This window comes from Oncorhynchus tshawytscha, unplaced genomic scaffold (assembly GCF_018296145.1).
Source record: "Oncorhynchus tshawytscha isolate Ot180627B unplaced genomic scaffold, Otsh_v2.0 Un_scaffold_4246_pilon_pilon, whole genome shotgun sequence".
NCBI lineage: Eukaryota > Metazoa > Chordata > Actinopteri > Salmoniformes > Salmonidae > Oncorhynchus > Oncorhynchus tshawytscha.
In genome coordinates, this window is record NW_024609831.1 from 1,237,672 (window position 1) to 1,252,799 (window position 15,128).

General features: G+C 41.6%; 1 protein-coding gene across 1 annotated transcript in view; it reads right to left on the reverse strand.

Annotated features, from left to right (window-relative positions):
* Positions 1–15,128, reverse strand: part of LOC121846167 (prolactin receptor-like) — a 42,429-nt gene that overhangs the window by 2,439 nt on the left and 24,862 nt on the right. Inside the window, exons 3-4 of the mRNA XM_042319402.1 lie at positions 4,020–4,161; positions 1,609–1,778 (exon numbers count right to left, since the gene is read on the reverse strand). Of these exons, the coding sequence (XP_042175336.1) occupies positions 1,609–1,778; positions 4,020–4,161 (312 nt within the window). The remainder of the gene's footprint in view (positions 1–1,608; positions 1,779–4,019; positions 4,162–15,128) is intronic.

Below are 15,128 nucleotides of genomic sequence, written 5' to 3' on the forward strand. Positions count from 1 at the left end.
CACTACTCTGGACAGCTCTGACTTAGAATACGTGGACAACTACAAATACCTGGGTTTCTGGTTAGACTGTAAACTCTCCTTCCAGACTCACATTAAGCATATCCAATCCAAAATTAAATCTAGAATCGGCTTCCTATATCACAACAAAGCATCCTTCACTCATGCTGCCAAACATACCCTCGTAAAACTGACCATCCTACAGATCTTCGACTTCGGTGATGTCATCTATAAAATAGCCTCCAACACTCTACTCAACAAACTGGATGCAGTCTATCACAGTGCCATCCGTTTTGTCACCAAAGCCCCATATACTACCCACCACTGCGACCTGTACGCTCTCGTTTGTTGGCCCTCGCTTCATACTCGTCGCCAAACCCACTGGCTACAGGTTATCTACAAGTCTCTGCTAGGTAAAGCCCCGCCTTATCTCAGCTCACTGGTCACCATAGCAACACCCACTCGTAGCACGCACTCCAGCAGGTATATCTCACTGGTCACCCCCAAAGCCAATTCCTCCTTTGGTCGACTTTCCTTCCAGTTCTCTGCAGCCCATGACTGGAACGAATTGTAAAAATCTCTGAAGCTGGAGACTCACATCTCCCTCACTAGCTTTAAGCACCAGCTGTCAGAGCAGTTTACAGATCACTGCACCTGTTCTTAGCCTATCTGTAAACACCCCATCTATCTACCTACCTCATCCCATACTGGTATTTATTTATTTTGCTCCTTTGCACCCCAGTATCTCTACCTGCACATTCATCTTCTGCTGATCTACCATTCCAGTGTTTAATTGCTATATTGTAATTACTTCGCCACCCTGGCCTATTTATTTCCTTAACTTACCTCATTTGCACTCACTGTATATAGACTTTTTGTTTTCTTTTGTTCTACTGTATTATTGACTGTATGTTTTGTTTAATCCATGTGTAACTCTGTGTTGTTGTATGTGTCGAATTGCTACGCTTTATCTTGGCCAGGTCGCAGTTGCAAATGAGAACTTGTTCTCAACTAGCCTACCTGGTTAAATAAAGGTGAAATATATATATTTTTTAAATACTATAGTGGACTGAAAAAGCACCCTATTCCATATAATATAGTTAGGTTCTAGTTAGGTTCTGGTCAAAAGTAGCACACTATCTAGGGCAACTAGATTCAGCTGCGGGGCAACTTTTGTTGGAGCTAATGGTTGAGGGGCTGGAAAATAATGATAATAATTTGTACACTGCAAATTGACCACAGAGATCGTGTTTGAAAAGAACAGTAATTTCATACCTTGATTACATTGAGACAACATCACATATTTCTATTTCTTTATTTGTGTAAATAGTTGGGAGCAGATTTCTTAAATTAAACCATCCAGACAGTGGTCTATATCACCCTGTACCTATATCATCCACATCCTGACAGTGGACTATATCACCCTGTACCTATATCAGCCACATCCAGACAGTGAACTATATCACCCTGTACCTATATCATCAGCCACACCCAGACTGTGAACTATATCACCCTGTACCTATATCATCAGCCACACCCAGACAGTGAACTATATCACCCTGTACCTATATCATCAGCCACATCCAGACAGTGATTTATCTCTCCCTGTACCTATATCAGCCACGTCCAGACAGTGGTCCTTGGAGCTGAACACTCCGTGGGAGGTCCTGGCCATCACGTTCATGCAGTATATGGTCCAGATGGATGTGTGGCCGCTGTCAAAGTGACAACTGTTGGGGCCGCCCGTTACATAGTCTGGACACTCACGCCTCGGCCCCTTTCTGTGACAAACAAGAAAGGAATCATATGGTCAATTCAATTCATCTCAACTCATTTATTTGAATGAAGACGGACTCTTCGGATACATTGTTACTACACGATGTGATAGAATGAAAATACCTGCATTTACTGTGGAAAAAGCCTTGAAATTAAAAATGAATCTTGGAGTATTTCAAGGCGTTTTTTAACGAATGCAGGATTTTATCCTCTACCAATCCTGCAACAAGGAGAGTACAAGGTGTGTACTGTGTATATATATATATATATATATATATAGTATATCGTACATGGTGTGTATATATATATAGTATATCGTACCTGGTGTGTGTATATATACAGTATATAGTGCCCGGTGTGTGTATATACAGTATATAGTACCCGGTGTGTGTATATATACAGTATATAGTACCCGGTGTGTGTATATATACAGTATATAGTACCCGGTGTGTGTATATATACAGTATATAGTACCTGGTGTGTGTATATATACAGTATATAGTACCTGGTGTGTGTATATATACAGTATACAGTACCTGGTGTGTGTATATACACAGTATATAGTACCTGGTGTGTGTATATACAGTATATAGTACCTGGTGTGTGTATATACACAGTATATAGTACCTGGTGTGTGTATATACACAGTATATAGTACCTGGTGTGTGTATATACACAGTATATAGTACCTGGTGTGTGTATATATACAGTATATAGTACCTGGTGTGTGTATATACACAGTATATAGTACCTGGTGTGTGTATATATACAGTATATAGTACCCAGTGTGTGTATATACACAGTATATAGTACCCAGTGTGTGTATATATACAGTATATAATATAGAATTTGATTTGATTTGATTTGATTTGACCCAGTGTGTGTATATACACAGTATATAGTACCTGGTGTGTGTATATACACAGTATATAGAACCTGGTGTGTGTATATACGGTGCCTTTGGAAAGTATTCAGACCCCTTGTTTTTTTCCACATTTTGTTACATTACAGCCTTATTCTTAAATTGATTAAATTTTAAAAATCCCTCAGCAATCTACACACAATACACCATAATCACACATTTTTGCACATTCATAAAAAACAAAACAGAAATACCTTATTAACATAAGTATTCAGACCCTTTGCTACGAGACTCGAAATTGAGCTCAGGTGCATCCTGTTTCCATTGATCATCCTTGAGATGTTTCTACAACTTGATTGGAGTCCACTTGTGGTTAATTCAATTGATTGGACATGATTTGGAAAGGCACACACCTGTTGATATAAGGTCGAGCTTCGAGACAGGATCGCGTCGAGGCACAGATCTGGGGAAGGGTACCAAAACATTTATGCAGCAATGAAGGTTCCCAAGAACACAGTGGCCTCCATCGTTCTGAAATGGAAGAAGTATGGAACCACAAAGACTTTTTCTAGAGCTGGCCGCCCAGCCAAACTGAGCAATCGGGGTAGAAGGGCCTTGGTCTGGGAGGTGACCAAGAACCCAATGGTTACTCTGAAAGAGCTCCAGAGTTCCTCTGTGGAGATGGGAGAACATTCCAGAAGGACAACCATCTCTGCAGCACTCCACCAATCAGGCCTTTATGGTAGAGTGGACAGACGGAAGTCACTCCACAGTAAAAGGCACATGACAGCCTGCTTGGAGTTTGCCAAAAGCCATATAAAGGACTCAGACCTTTAAATGAAACAAGATTCTCAGGTCTGATGAAACCAAGATTGAACTCTTTGGCCTTGAATGCCATGTGTCACGTCTGGAGGAAACCTGGCATCACTCCTACGCTGAAGCATGGTGGTGGCAGCATCATGCTGCGGGGATGTTTTTCAGCGGCAGCGACTGGGAGACAAGTCAGGATTGAGGGAAAGATGAACAGAGCAAAGTACAGAGAGATCCTTGATGAAAACCTGCTCCAGAGCACTCAGGACCTCAAACTGGGGCAAAGGTTCACCTTCCAACAAGACAACGACCCTAAGCACAATGCAGGAGTGGCTTTGGGGACAAGTCTCTGAATGTCCTTTAGAGGCCCAGCCAGATCCCGGACCTGAACCTGATCTAACATCTCTGGAGAGACCTGAAAATAGCTGTGTTTTCACTTTGTCATTATGGGGTATTGTGCGTAGATTGAGCAGGATTTTTACAAAAGTAATCCATTTTAGAATAAGGCTGTAACTTCATAAAATGTGGATCAAGGGGTCTGAATACAAATGCATTGTACAGTAATAGTACGTACTCTAAGGAGTAGGTGAGGCTGTAGGTGATATTGTCGTCACTCTCGGAGTTGTTGTCAAGGGGATGCCACCAGCAGGTGAAGACCTCCATGTTGGGCGAGCGGCAGTAGTAGATGTGGGGCCGGTTCGTCACGGCAACAGCACCTGGGGGATAAAACGAGAGGTTAATGACTCTAACCATCTCTATGGATATCTGCATTCACTGTCATTTCTTTTCTAACAGACTGATATATTTTTCTATGCACTTTTTTTAGTGAATTTTTTAATTTTACCTTTATTTAACCAGGTAGGCTAGTTGAGAACAAGTTCTCATTTACAACTGCAACCTGGCCAAGATAAAGCGTAGCAATTCAACACATACAACAACACAGAGTTACACATGGAATAAACAAAACATACAGTCAATAATACAGTAGAACAAAAGAAAACAAAAAGTCTATATACAGTGAGTGCAAATGAGGTAAGTTAAGGAAATAAATAGGCCAGGGTGGCGAAGTAATTACAATATAGCAATTAAACACTGGAATGGTAGATCAGCAGAAGATGAATGTGCAGGTAGAGATACTGGGGTGCAAAGGAGCAAAATAAATAAATACCAGTATGGGATGAGGTAGGTAGATAGATGGGCTGTTTACAGATAGGCTAAGAACAGGTGCAGTGATCTGTAAACTGCTCTGACAGCTGGTGCTTAAAGCTAGTGAGGGAGATGTGAGTCTCCAGCTTCAGAGATTTTGCAATTCGTTCCAGTCATGGGCAGCAGAGAACTGGAAGGAAAGACGACCAAAGGAGGAATTGGCTTTGGGGGTGACCAGTGAGATATACCTGCTGGAGCGCGTGCTACGAGTGGGTGCTGCTAAGGTGACCAGTGAGCTGAGATTTTTTAAACATTTTTTTTATTTTACCTTTATTTAACCAGGTAGGCAAGTTGAGAACAAGTTCTCATTTACAATTGCGACCTGGCCAAGATAAAGCAAAGCAGTTTGACAGATACAACGACACAGAGTTACACATGGAGTAAAACAAACATACAGTCAATAATACAGTATAAACAAGTCTATATACAAAGTGAGCAAATGAGGTGAGAAGGGAGGTAAAGGCAAAAAAGGCCATGGTGGCAAAGTTAATACAATATAGCAAGTAAAACACTGGAATGGTAGTTTTGCAATGGAAGAATGTGCAAAGTAGAAATAAAATAATGGGGTGCAAAGGAGCAAAATAAATAAATAAATTAAATACAGTTGGGAAAGAGGTAGTTGTTTGGGCTAAATTATAGGTGGGCTATGTACAGGTGCAGTAATCTGTGAGCTGCTCTGACAGTTGCTGCTTAAAGCTAGTGAGGGAGATAAGTGTTTCCAGTTTCAGAGATTTTTGTAGTTCGTTCCAGTCATTGGCAGCAGAGAACTGGAAGGAGAGGCGGCCAAAGAAAGAATTGGTTTTGGGGGTGACTAGAGAGATATACCTGCTGGAGCGTGTGCTACAGGTGGGAGATGCTATGGTGACCAGCGAGCTGAGATAAGGGGGGACTTTACCTAGCAGGGTCTTGTAGATGAGGGTTTGGCGACGAGTATGAAGCGAGGGCCAACCAACGAGAGCGTACAGGTCACAATGGTGGGTAGTATATGGGGCTTTGGTGACAAAACGGATTGCACTGTGATAGACTGCATCCAATTTGTTCAGTAGGGTATTGGAGGCTATTTTGTAAATGACATCGCCAAAGTCGAGGATTGGTAGGATGGTCAGTTTTACAAGGGTATGTTTGGCAGCATGAGTGAAGGATGCTTTGTTGCGAAATAGGAAGCCAATTCTAGATTTAACTTTGGATTGGAGATGTTTGATATGGGTCTGGAAGGAGAGTTTACAGTCTAACCAGACACCTAAGTATTTGTCCACGTATTCTAAGTCAGAGCCGTCCAGAGTAGTGATGTTGGACAGGCGGGTAGGTGCAGGTAGCGATCGGTTGAAGAGCATGCATTTAGTTTTACTTGTATTTAAGAGCAATTGGAGGCCACGAAGGAGAGTTGTATGGCATTGAAGCTTGCCTGGAGGGTTGTTAACACAGTGTCCAAAGAACGGCCGGAAGTATGCAGAATGGTGTCGTCTGCGTAGAGGTAGATCAGAGAATCACTGGCAGCAAGAGCAACATCATTGATGTATATAGAGAAAAGAGTCGGCCCGAGAATTGAACCCTGTGGCACCCCCATAGAGACTGTCAGAGGTCCAGACAACAGGCCCTCCGATTTGACACACTGAACTCTATCAGAGAAGTAGTTGGTAAACCAGGCGAGGCTATCATTTGAGAAACCAAGTCTGTCGAGTCTGCCAATAAGAATGTTGTGATTGACAGAGTCGAAAGCCTTGGCCAGGTCGATGAATACGGCTGCACAGTAATGTCTCTTATCGATGGCGGTTATGATGTCGTTCAGAACCTTGAGCGTGGCTGAGGTGCACCAATGACCAGCTTGGTCGCAGACCCATTACGGATGCAGGCAATGAGGCAGTGATCGCTGAGATCTTGATTGAAAACAGCAGAGGTGTTTTTGGAGGGCGAATTAGTTAGGATGACATCTATGAGGGTGCCCGTGTTTACTGATTTGGGGTTGTACCTGGTAGGTTCATTGATAATTTGTGTGAGATTGAGGGCATCAAGCTTAGTTTGAATACACAGCTCAACAATTTATAAACATGAAGAAATACATGCCAAAATCATTCAGCTATCAAAATAATCCATATTATAAAACATCAGCCTCTTAACATTTCACCGGGCCTCTCAGGTGCCTTGGTTGTCAGGGCAACTCAAATCCAGGTTCATGACATTTGGGTGAACGCTAAAAACGGTTAAACCGTTAACCAGTATAGAAGCTCACAAAGGGTGAGGTGAGTTTGTCTGGATGGTGATGCGGGAACAACCCCATGTGATACAAACTAAGGAAGTTTGAACACAAGTGTTTTGTGAAGTTATTTTCTTCTTATGTCATTGAACTCGAAACAGAGATCTCATATGTTTGAAAACAAACAGTTGTAAAGCATAGCACACACACTGAAGGGGGGGTCCAGTTGCACCAAAAACAAGTTGAAGCTAATATACAGGTTGGTCTTACGACTCTTGTTGAGAGCAACAGCTGGTAGGAAACTGAACTGAACCCCAAATCAAACAGCAGGACCTCGTGAGAAGGATTACATCTCCAACAGTGACACTCAGGCTGACTGGAACAAACAGTTACTGTTTAAATCCATTTATTTCCCTGAAGAAGCACATTATGTAACTTACAGTGACGTGGACACTTATGATTTAAACATTGTATAGACAGTACCTTTCGCTTTAATGATTAACCCATGATATGTTTTATGAGGCTATTACACCATGACAAGTTTTATAAGGCTAATAAACATGACCGTCTTGAATAAGGCTGTTCAATTGACAGTTAATGTTCTATGTATTTCCCATGTCAGGAAATACAGTGTTTCTGAGGCAGTATGGTAGTGACAGACTGACTGTCACACACACGCACGCAAATACACACACACACACACACACACACACACACACACACACACACACACACACACACACACACAGGTCACTAGAGTGAACAGGCCTTGACCTACCCATCTTGTCACTGGTCCACTGGACTTTTAATGGACCAGTAATCTCAGTCAGTCAGCAAATTAAACAAAAGCAAAGAATCTTGTCAATGGATTTTTCAGAATCACAAATCCTACTAGGAAAACAGGACCACTCTGGAAACTGGCCTTATAGACTACATGTGACAGGCATATATAACAGTACAGACACTGTGCTGTACTTTAGATAGATATGACATTGGCAGTTTCCTATTCATAGGCGCTTGGCAGTGTTTGAGGCACACGAACAGTGCATTCAGAAACTATTCAGACCACTTCCCTTTTTCTACATTTTGTTATGTTATAGCCTTATTCTAAAATAATTAAATAAATAAAAATCTTCACAATACCCCACAACAGAAACTGAAAACAGCTTTTTAGTTTTTTTTTCTCTAATTTATAAAAAATAAAAAACTGAAATATCTTACTTACTTATCTTCTAAGTATGAATTTGAGGCATATAATGAGTTATTCATGACAACAACGAACAAGATGAAAACAGGGTCTATATACCAAGTCAACATACTGTACATACTGGTATGTCAACCAGTGGGTCAATATACCAAGTCAACATACATACTGGTGTGTCAACCAGAGGGTCAATATACTGGTGGGAGGAGCGATAGGATGACGGTCTCATTGATGACGTGGATGTCAGGTTGGATTAAATGTGGAAGACACATTTCAGTTGAATGCATTCAGTTGTACAACTGACTAGGTATCCCTCTTTCCCGTTCCTTTCATTGTACTGGCTGCAATGGAATACATGGAACTTTGACTCTATTACAATGAGCCCATCCTCCTATAGCTTCTCTCACCATCCTCCTAGGATGTCAAAATACAGTAGCGCTATATGCCAGTGTTTGTGGGTGGGGTCTCATTGTCTGAGCGAGATTAGCTGTCTGTAGGTGATGTGTGTGTGCATGTGGGTGTGTGTGTACATGTGGGTGTGTGCAATATCTTACTAAACGTATTACTAAACATATTAGACTATGAACGACCAGCTGAGAGCTCCACTACATATTCGACTATGAACAACCAGCTGAGAGCTCCACTACATATTCGACTATGAACGACCAGCTGAGAGCTCCACTACATATTCGACTATGAACAACCAGCTGAGAACTTACCTCCTCTATATATTAGACTATGAACGACCAGCTGAGAGCTTACCTCCGCTACATATTAGACTATGAACAACCAGTTGAGAGCTGACCTCCGCTACGTATTAGACTATGAACAACCAGCTGAGAGCTTACCTCCTCTACATATTAGACTATGAACAACCAGCTGAGAGCTTACCTCCGCTATGTATTAGAGTATGAACAACCAGCTGAGAGCTTACCTCCTCTATATATTAGACTATGAACAACCAGCTGAGAGCTTACCTCCACTATGTATTAGAGTATGAACAACCAGCTGAGAGCTTACCTCCTCTATATATTAGACTATGAACAACCAGCTGAGAGCTTACCTCCGCTATGTATTAGAGTATGAACAACCAGCTGAGAGCTTACCTCCTCTATATATTAGACTATGAACAACCAGCTGAGAGCTTACCTCCGCTACGTATTAGACTATGAACAACCAGCTGAGAGCTTACCTCCTCTACATATTAGACTATGAACAACCAGCTGAGAGCTTACCTCCGCTATGTATTAGAGTATGAACAACCAGCTGAGAGCTTACCTCCTCTATATATTAGACTATGAACAACCAGCTGAGAGCTTACCTCCGCTACATATTAGACTATGAACGACCAGCTGAGAGCTTACCTCTGCTACATATTAGACTATGAACAATCAGCTGAGAGCTTACCTCCGCTACATATTAGACTATGAACAACCAGCTGAGAGCTTACCTCCGCTATGTATTAGACTATGAACGACTAGCTTACTACAGTAAGCGACTAGCTTACCACTGTATTAGTGCTATGACTGTGGTCATAGAGGGGCTGTGCTGTGAGAGCTTACCTCCACTGCATTAGCACTATTAGGTGCAGTAGTCATAACACTAGTTAGAGATGGTCAGTGCTTAATTGAGTAGGATACAGAATACCTTAGACAAATTAGATGGGTCCAGTCAGAGTAAGGTCCTTGTTCATGTGACCTGTTCACCAGATAAGCATCACTGACTTCAGTAGTAGTGTTGCAACATATACAGTAGGCAACCCATCATAATACTTACTGTAACTACAATATATACAGTAGGCAACCCATCATAATACTTACTGTAACTACACCATATACAGTAGGCAACCCATCAACATACTTACTGTAACTACAATATATACAGTAGGCAACCCATCATAATACTTACTGTAACTACACCATATACAGTAGGTAACCCATCATAATACTTACTGTAACTACAATATATACAGCAGGCAACCCATCATAATACTTACTGTAACTACAATATATACAGTAGGCAACCCATCATAATACTTACTGTAACTACAATATATACAGCAGGCAACCCATCATAATACTTACTGTAACTACAATATATACAGTAGGCAACCCATCATAATACTTACTGTAACTACAATATATACAGTAGGCAACCCATCATAATACTTACTGTAACTACAATATATACAGCAGGCAACCCATCATAATACTTACTGTAACTACAATATATACAGTAGGCAACCCATCAACATACTTACTGTAACTACAATATATACAGTAGGCAACCCATCATAATACTTACTGTAACTACAATATATACAGTAGGCAACCCATCATAATACTTACTGTAACTACAATATATACAGTAGGCACCCCATCATAATACTTACTGTAACTACACCATATACAGTAGGCAACCCATCATAATACTTACTGTAACTACAATATATACAGCAGGCAACCCATCATAATACTTACTGTAACTACACCATATACAGTAGGCAACCCATCATAATACTTACTGTAACTACAATATATACAGCAGGCAACCCATCATAATACTTACGGTAACTACAATATATACAGTAGGCAACCCATCAACATACTTACTGTAACTACACCATATACAGTAGGCAACCCATCATAATACTTACTGTAACTACAAAAAGATGAGAGAGGCCTGTAATTTTCATCATAGGTACACTTCAACTATGACAGACAAAATGAGAAGAAAAAAAATCAGAAAATCATATTGTAGGATTTTTAATTTATTTATTTGCAAATTATGGTGGAAAATAAGTATTTGGTCAATAACAAAAATTTATCTCAATACTTTGTTATATACCCTTTGTTGGCAATGACAGAGGTCAAACGTTTTCTGTAAGCCTTCACAAGGTTTTCACACACTGTTGCTGGTATTTTGGCCCATTCCTCCATGCAGATATCCTCTAGAGCAGTGATGTTTTGGGGCTGTTGCTGGGCAACACGGACTTTCAACTCCCTCCAAAGATTTTTTATGGGGTTGAGATCTGGAGACTGGCTAGGCCACTCCAGGACCTTGAAATGCTTCTTACGAAGCCACTCCTTCGTTGCCCGGGTCATTGTCCTGCAGAATGCTGTTGTTGCCATGCTGGTTAAGTGTGCCACTGACAGTGTCAAAAGCAAAGCACCCCCACACCATCACACCTCCTCCTCCTCCTCCTCCTCTAAGGCCCATTGTTCGTGTTTCTTGGCCAAAGCAAGTCTCTTCTTCTCACTGGTGTCCTTTAGTAGTCGTTTTCTTTGCAGCAATTGGACCATAAAGGCCTGATTCACGCCGTCTCCTCTGAAAAGATGATGTTGTGATGTGTCTGTTACTTGAACTCTGTGAAGTATTTATTTGGGCTGCAAACTGAGGTGCAGTTAACTCTAATGAACTTATCCTCTGCAGCAGAGGTAACTCTGGGTCTTCCTTTCCTGTGGCGGTCTTCATGAGAGACAGTTTCATCAAAGCGGTTTTTGCAACTGCACTTGGGGTGGCAGGTAGCCTAGTGGTTAGAACGTTAGGCCAGTAACCAAAAGGTTGCTAGATCAAATCCCAGAGCTGACAAGGTAAAAATCTGTTGTTCTGCCCCTGAACAAGGCAATTAACCCACTGCTAGGCTGTCATTGTAAATAAGAATTTGTTCTTAACTGACTTGCCTAGGTTTAAAAAAGGAAACTTTACAGTTCTTGAAACTTTCCACATTGACTGACCTTCATTTCTCTTTGCTTATTTGAGCTGATTGGCTCCAACGCATTAAGACGGTTGGAAAAGCATTCCTCATGAAGCTGGTTGACAGAATGCCAAGAGTGTGCAAAGCTGTCATCAGCTTTGCTACTTTGAAGAATCTAAAATACATTTATTCGTTTAACACTTTTTTGGTTACTACATGATTCCATGTGTTATTTCATAGTTAGGATGTCTTCACTATTATTCTACAATGTAGGAAATAGTCAAAATAAAGAACAGCCCTTGAATGAGTAGGTGTGTCCAAACTTTGTACATACATACAAACATACATACATACATACATACATACATACATACATACATACATACATACATACATACATACATACATACATACATACATACATACATACATACATACATACATACATACATACATACATACATACATACATACATACATACATACATACATACATACATACATACATACATACATACATACATACATACATACATACATATATACATACATATATAAAGTAAGTCTTAAGATTGGTTTCTTGACTGCATAATGTTTTATCTAAAGTGCAACAAAAACACTAGCATTTTTAGCACCGGCAAATTGAATATCAATTGAATATTCATCTTACTAAATGAAGCACACTGAAAATGTCACTCATTTGTTCCCCTCTGTCCTTGATCAAGCTTCTGTTCTGTCAAAAGGGAATGTATTGTACTGTACTGGCCACATTGTCCATGATGAGTCTCCCACTGTGAGTTCTGAAGAGCTGCAGGGTACACAGACCAGACAGTGTAGGACGTAGTAGAATAGACAGCCTTCATGTCCTTCTCTCCACCCTATTCTCCCTGAATGAGTTTACATGCAGACACATTATCTGACGATGATAAACTCATGTAAGGGGAAGATGGTGGAAATAGTCTAATACACCGTTACCTTAGCTCAACAACTGCTGCCTTACTTTAACAACTAGCAGGCTAAGCAGATGGCTTAACCAGGAACAAACTGGTACCTCGGCAGCTCAGCTAAGTATATATTATTCAGTCGCTTCCATAAACCGATATCAAGGTTTAACCAGACCAGCTGTCTTCCTCCCTCTGTAGAGGCAGCGTTGCTATGTCTGTGGAGGCCGGCAAGCAGGTAGGCCTAATATATAATTCACAACTCATGTTCTGTTTTATTCACTGAACAAGCAGCGAAGAGCAGGGTATCACACAAATGACAAGCTGACGACCAGGTTCCACTATGAGAGGATTGCTGCCTGCCCCACATCTGTTACTCAGACTGGAGGGGGAACGAGACAACAGAATTAGGAGCACTGCCTACTTTTGTTTCAGTTAAATGTTTTCCACAGAAAGGATGAAAATGCTGTATAATAAACACAATTGACTGAATAAGGAAATCTCTTCAGTCCTGGTCGACAAGGGTGTTGACTGTGGAGGCATTTTTACATCCTAGAATAAACACAATTTATTATAAATGTAACTAGTTATCTAGTTATCTATTGATTTACCTAATCAGCAAGCCCGTGATTAGTTTCAAGTGGTGATGCACTGACTGTAACTAAAACCTGGGTACCACCTGGACTGAAGAACACTGTTGTAAAGTATTCCACACTACAAAAGAACAAACAACATTGGAAGTCCCTGGACCGTTTCTAAAGAGAGAGCCACCAGCAAGGCATTTGGTCTTAAGCATGGCAGTGGCTGATTCAATGGGGCACACTGGGCTCTCTGTGTCCACTTCTGAGAATTTAGACATTTTTCTCTTGAACTGAACGCTGCTCAACAAACAACAAATGGGTGCCATACAGACCCATGGAACGACAGGAATTACCTCTGCCCAAACAAAGTGGAACGGGAGGCACCAGAAATAGAATCCAATGTCAATTGGACCGCAATGTTGCGACTACTGCACAGAGAGACACAGATACAGCCAAAGAGATACACAGAGACACCCACAGAGATACACAGAGACACCCACAGAGATACACAGAGATACACCCACAGAGATACACAGAGAGACGGAAAGGGATACACAGAGGCACCCACAGAGATACACAGAGACACCCACAGAGATACACAGAGACACCCAAAGAGATACACAGAGACACCCACAGAGATACACAGAGATACACAACGACACCCACAGACACACCCACAGAGATACACAGAGAGACGGAAAGGGATACACAGAGACACCCACAGAGATACACAGAGACACCCACAGAGATACACAGAGATACACAACGACACCCACAGAGACACCCACAGAGATACACAGAGAGACGGAAAGGGATACACAGAGGCACCCACAGAGATACACAGAGATACACAAAGACACCCACGGAGATACACAGACACCCAAAGAGATACACAGACACCCAAAGAGATACACAGAGACACCCACAGAGATAGACAGAGATACACAGAGACACCCACAAAGATACACAGAGATTCACAGAGACACTCACAGAGAAACATGGAGTTACACAGAGATACATAGAGACACTGACAGAGATACACAGAGACACCCACAGAGATACACAGAGACACCCACAGAGATACACAGAGATTCACAGACACCCACAGAGATACAAACAGACACCCAAAGAGATACTCAGAGACACCCAAAGAGATACACAGAGACACCCACAGAGATACACAGAGATACACAGAGACACCCAAAGAGATACACAGAGACACCCAAAGAGATACACAGAGATACACAGAGACACCCAGAGATACACAGAGACACCCAAAGAGATACACAGAGACACCCACAGAGATACACAGAGACACCCAAAGAGATACACAGAGACACCCAAAGAGATACACAGAGATACACAGAGACACCCAAAGAGATACACAGAGACACCCAAAGAGATACACAGAGACACCCAAAGAGATACACAGAGATACACAGAGACACCCACAGAGATACAAACAGACACCCAAAGAGATATATAGAGACACCCAAAGAGATACACAGAGATACACAGAGATACACAGAGGCACCCACAGAGATACACAGAGACACCCAAAGAGATACACAGAGATACTCAGAGACACCCAAAGAGATACACAGAGACACCCAAAGAGATACACAGAGACACCCAAAGAGATACACAGAGATACACAGAGACACCCAGAGATACACAGAGACACCCAAAGAGATACACAGAGACACCCACAGAGATACACAGAGACACCCACAGAGATACACAGAGATTCACAGACACCCACAGAGATACACAGAGACACCCACAGAGAAACACAGAGATACATAGAGACACTGACAGAGATACACTGAGACACCCACAGAGACACGCAGAGACACCCAA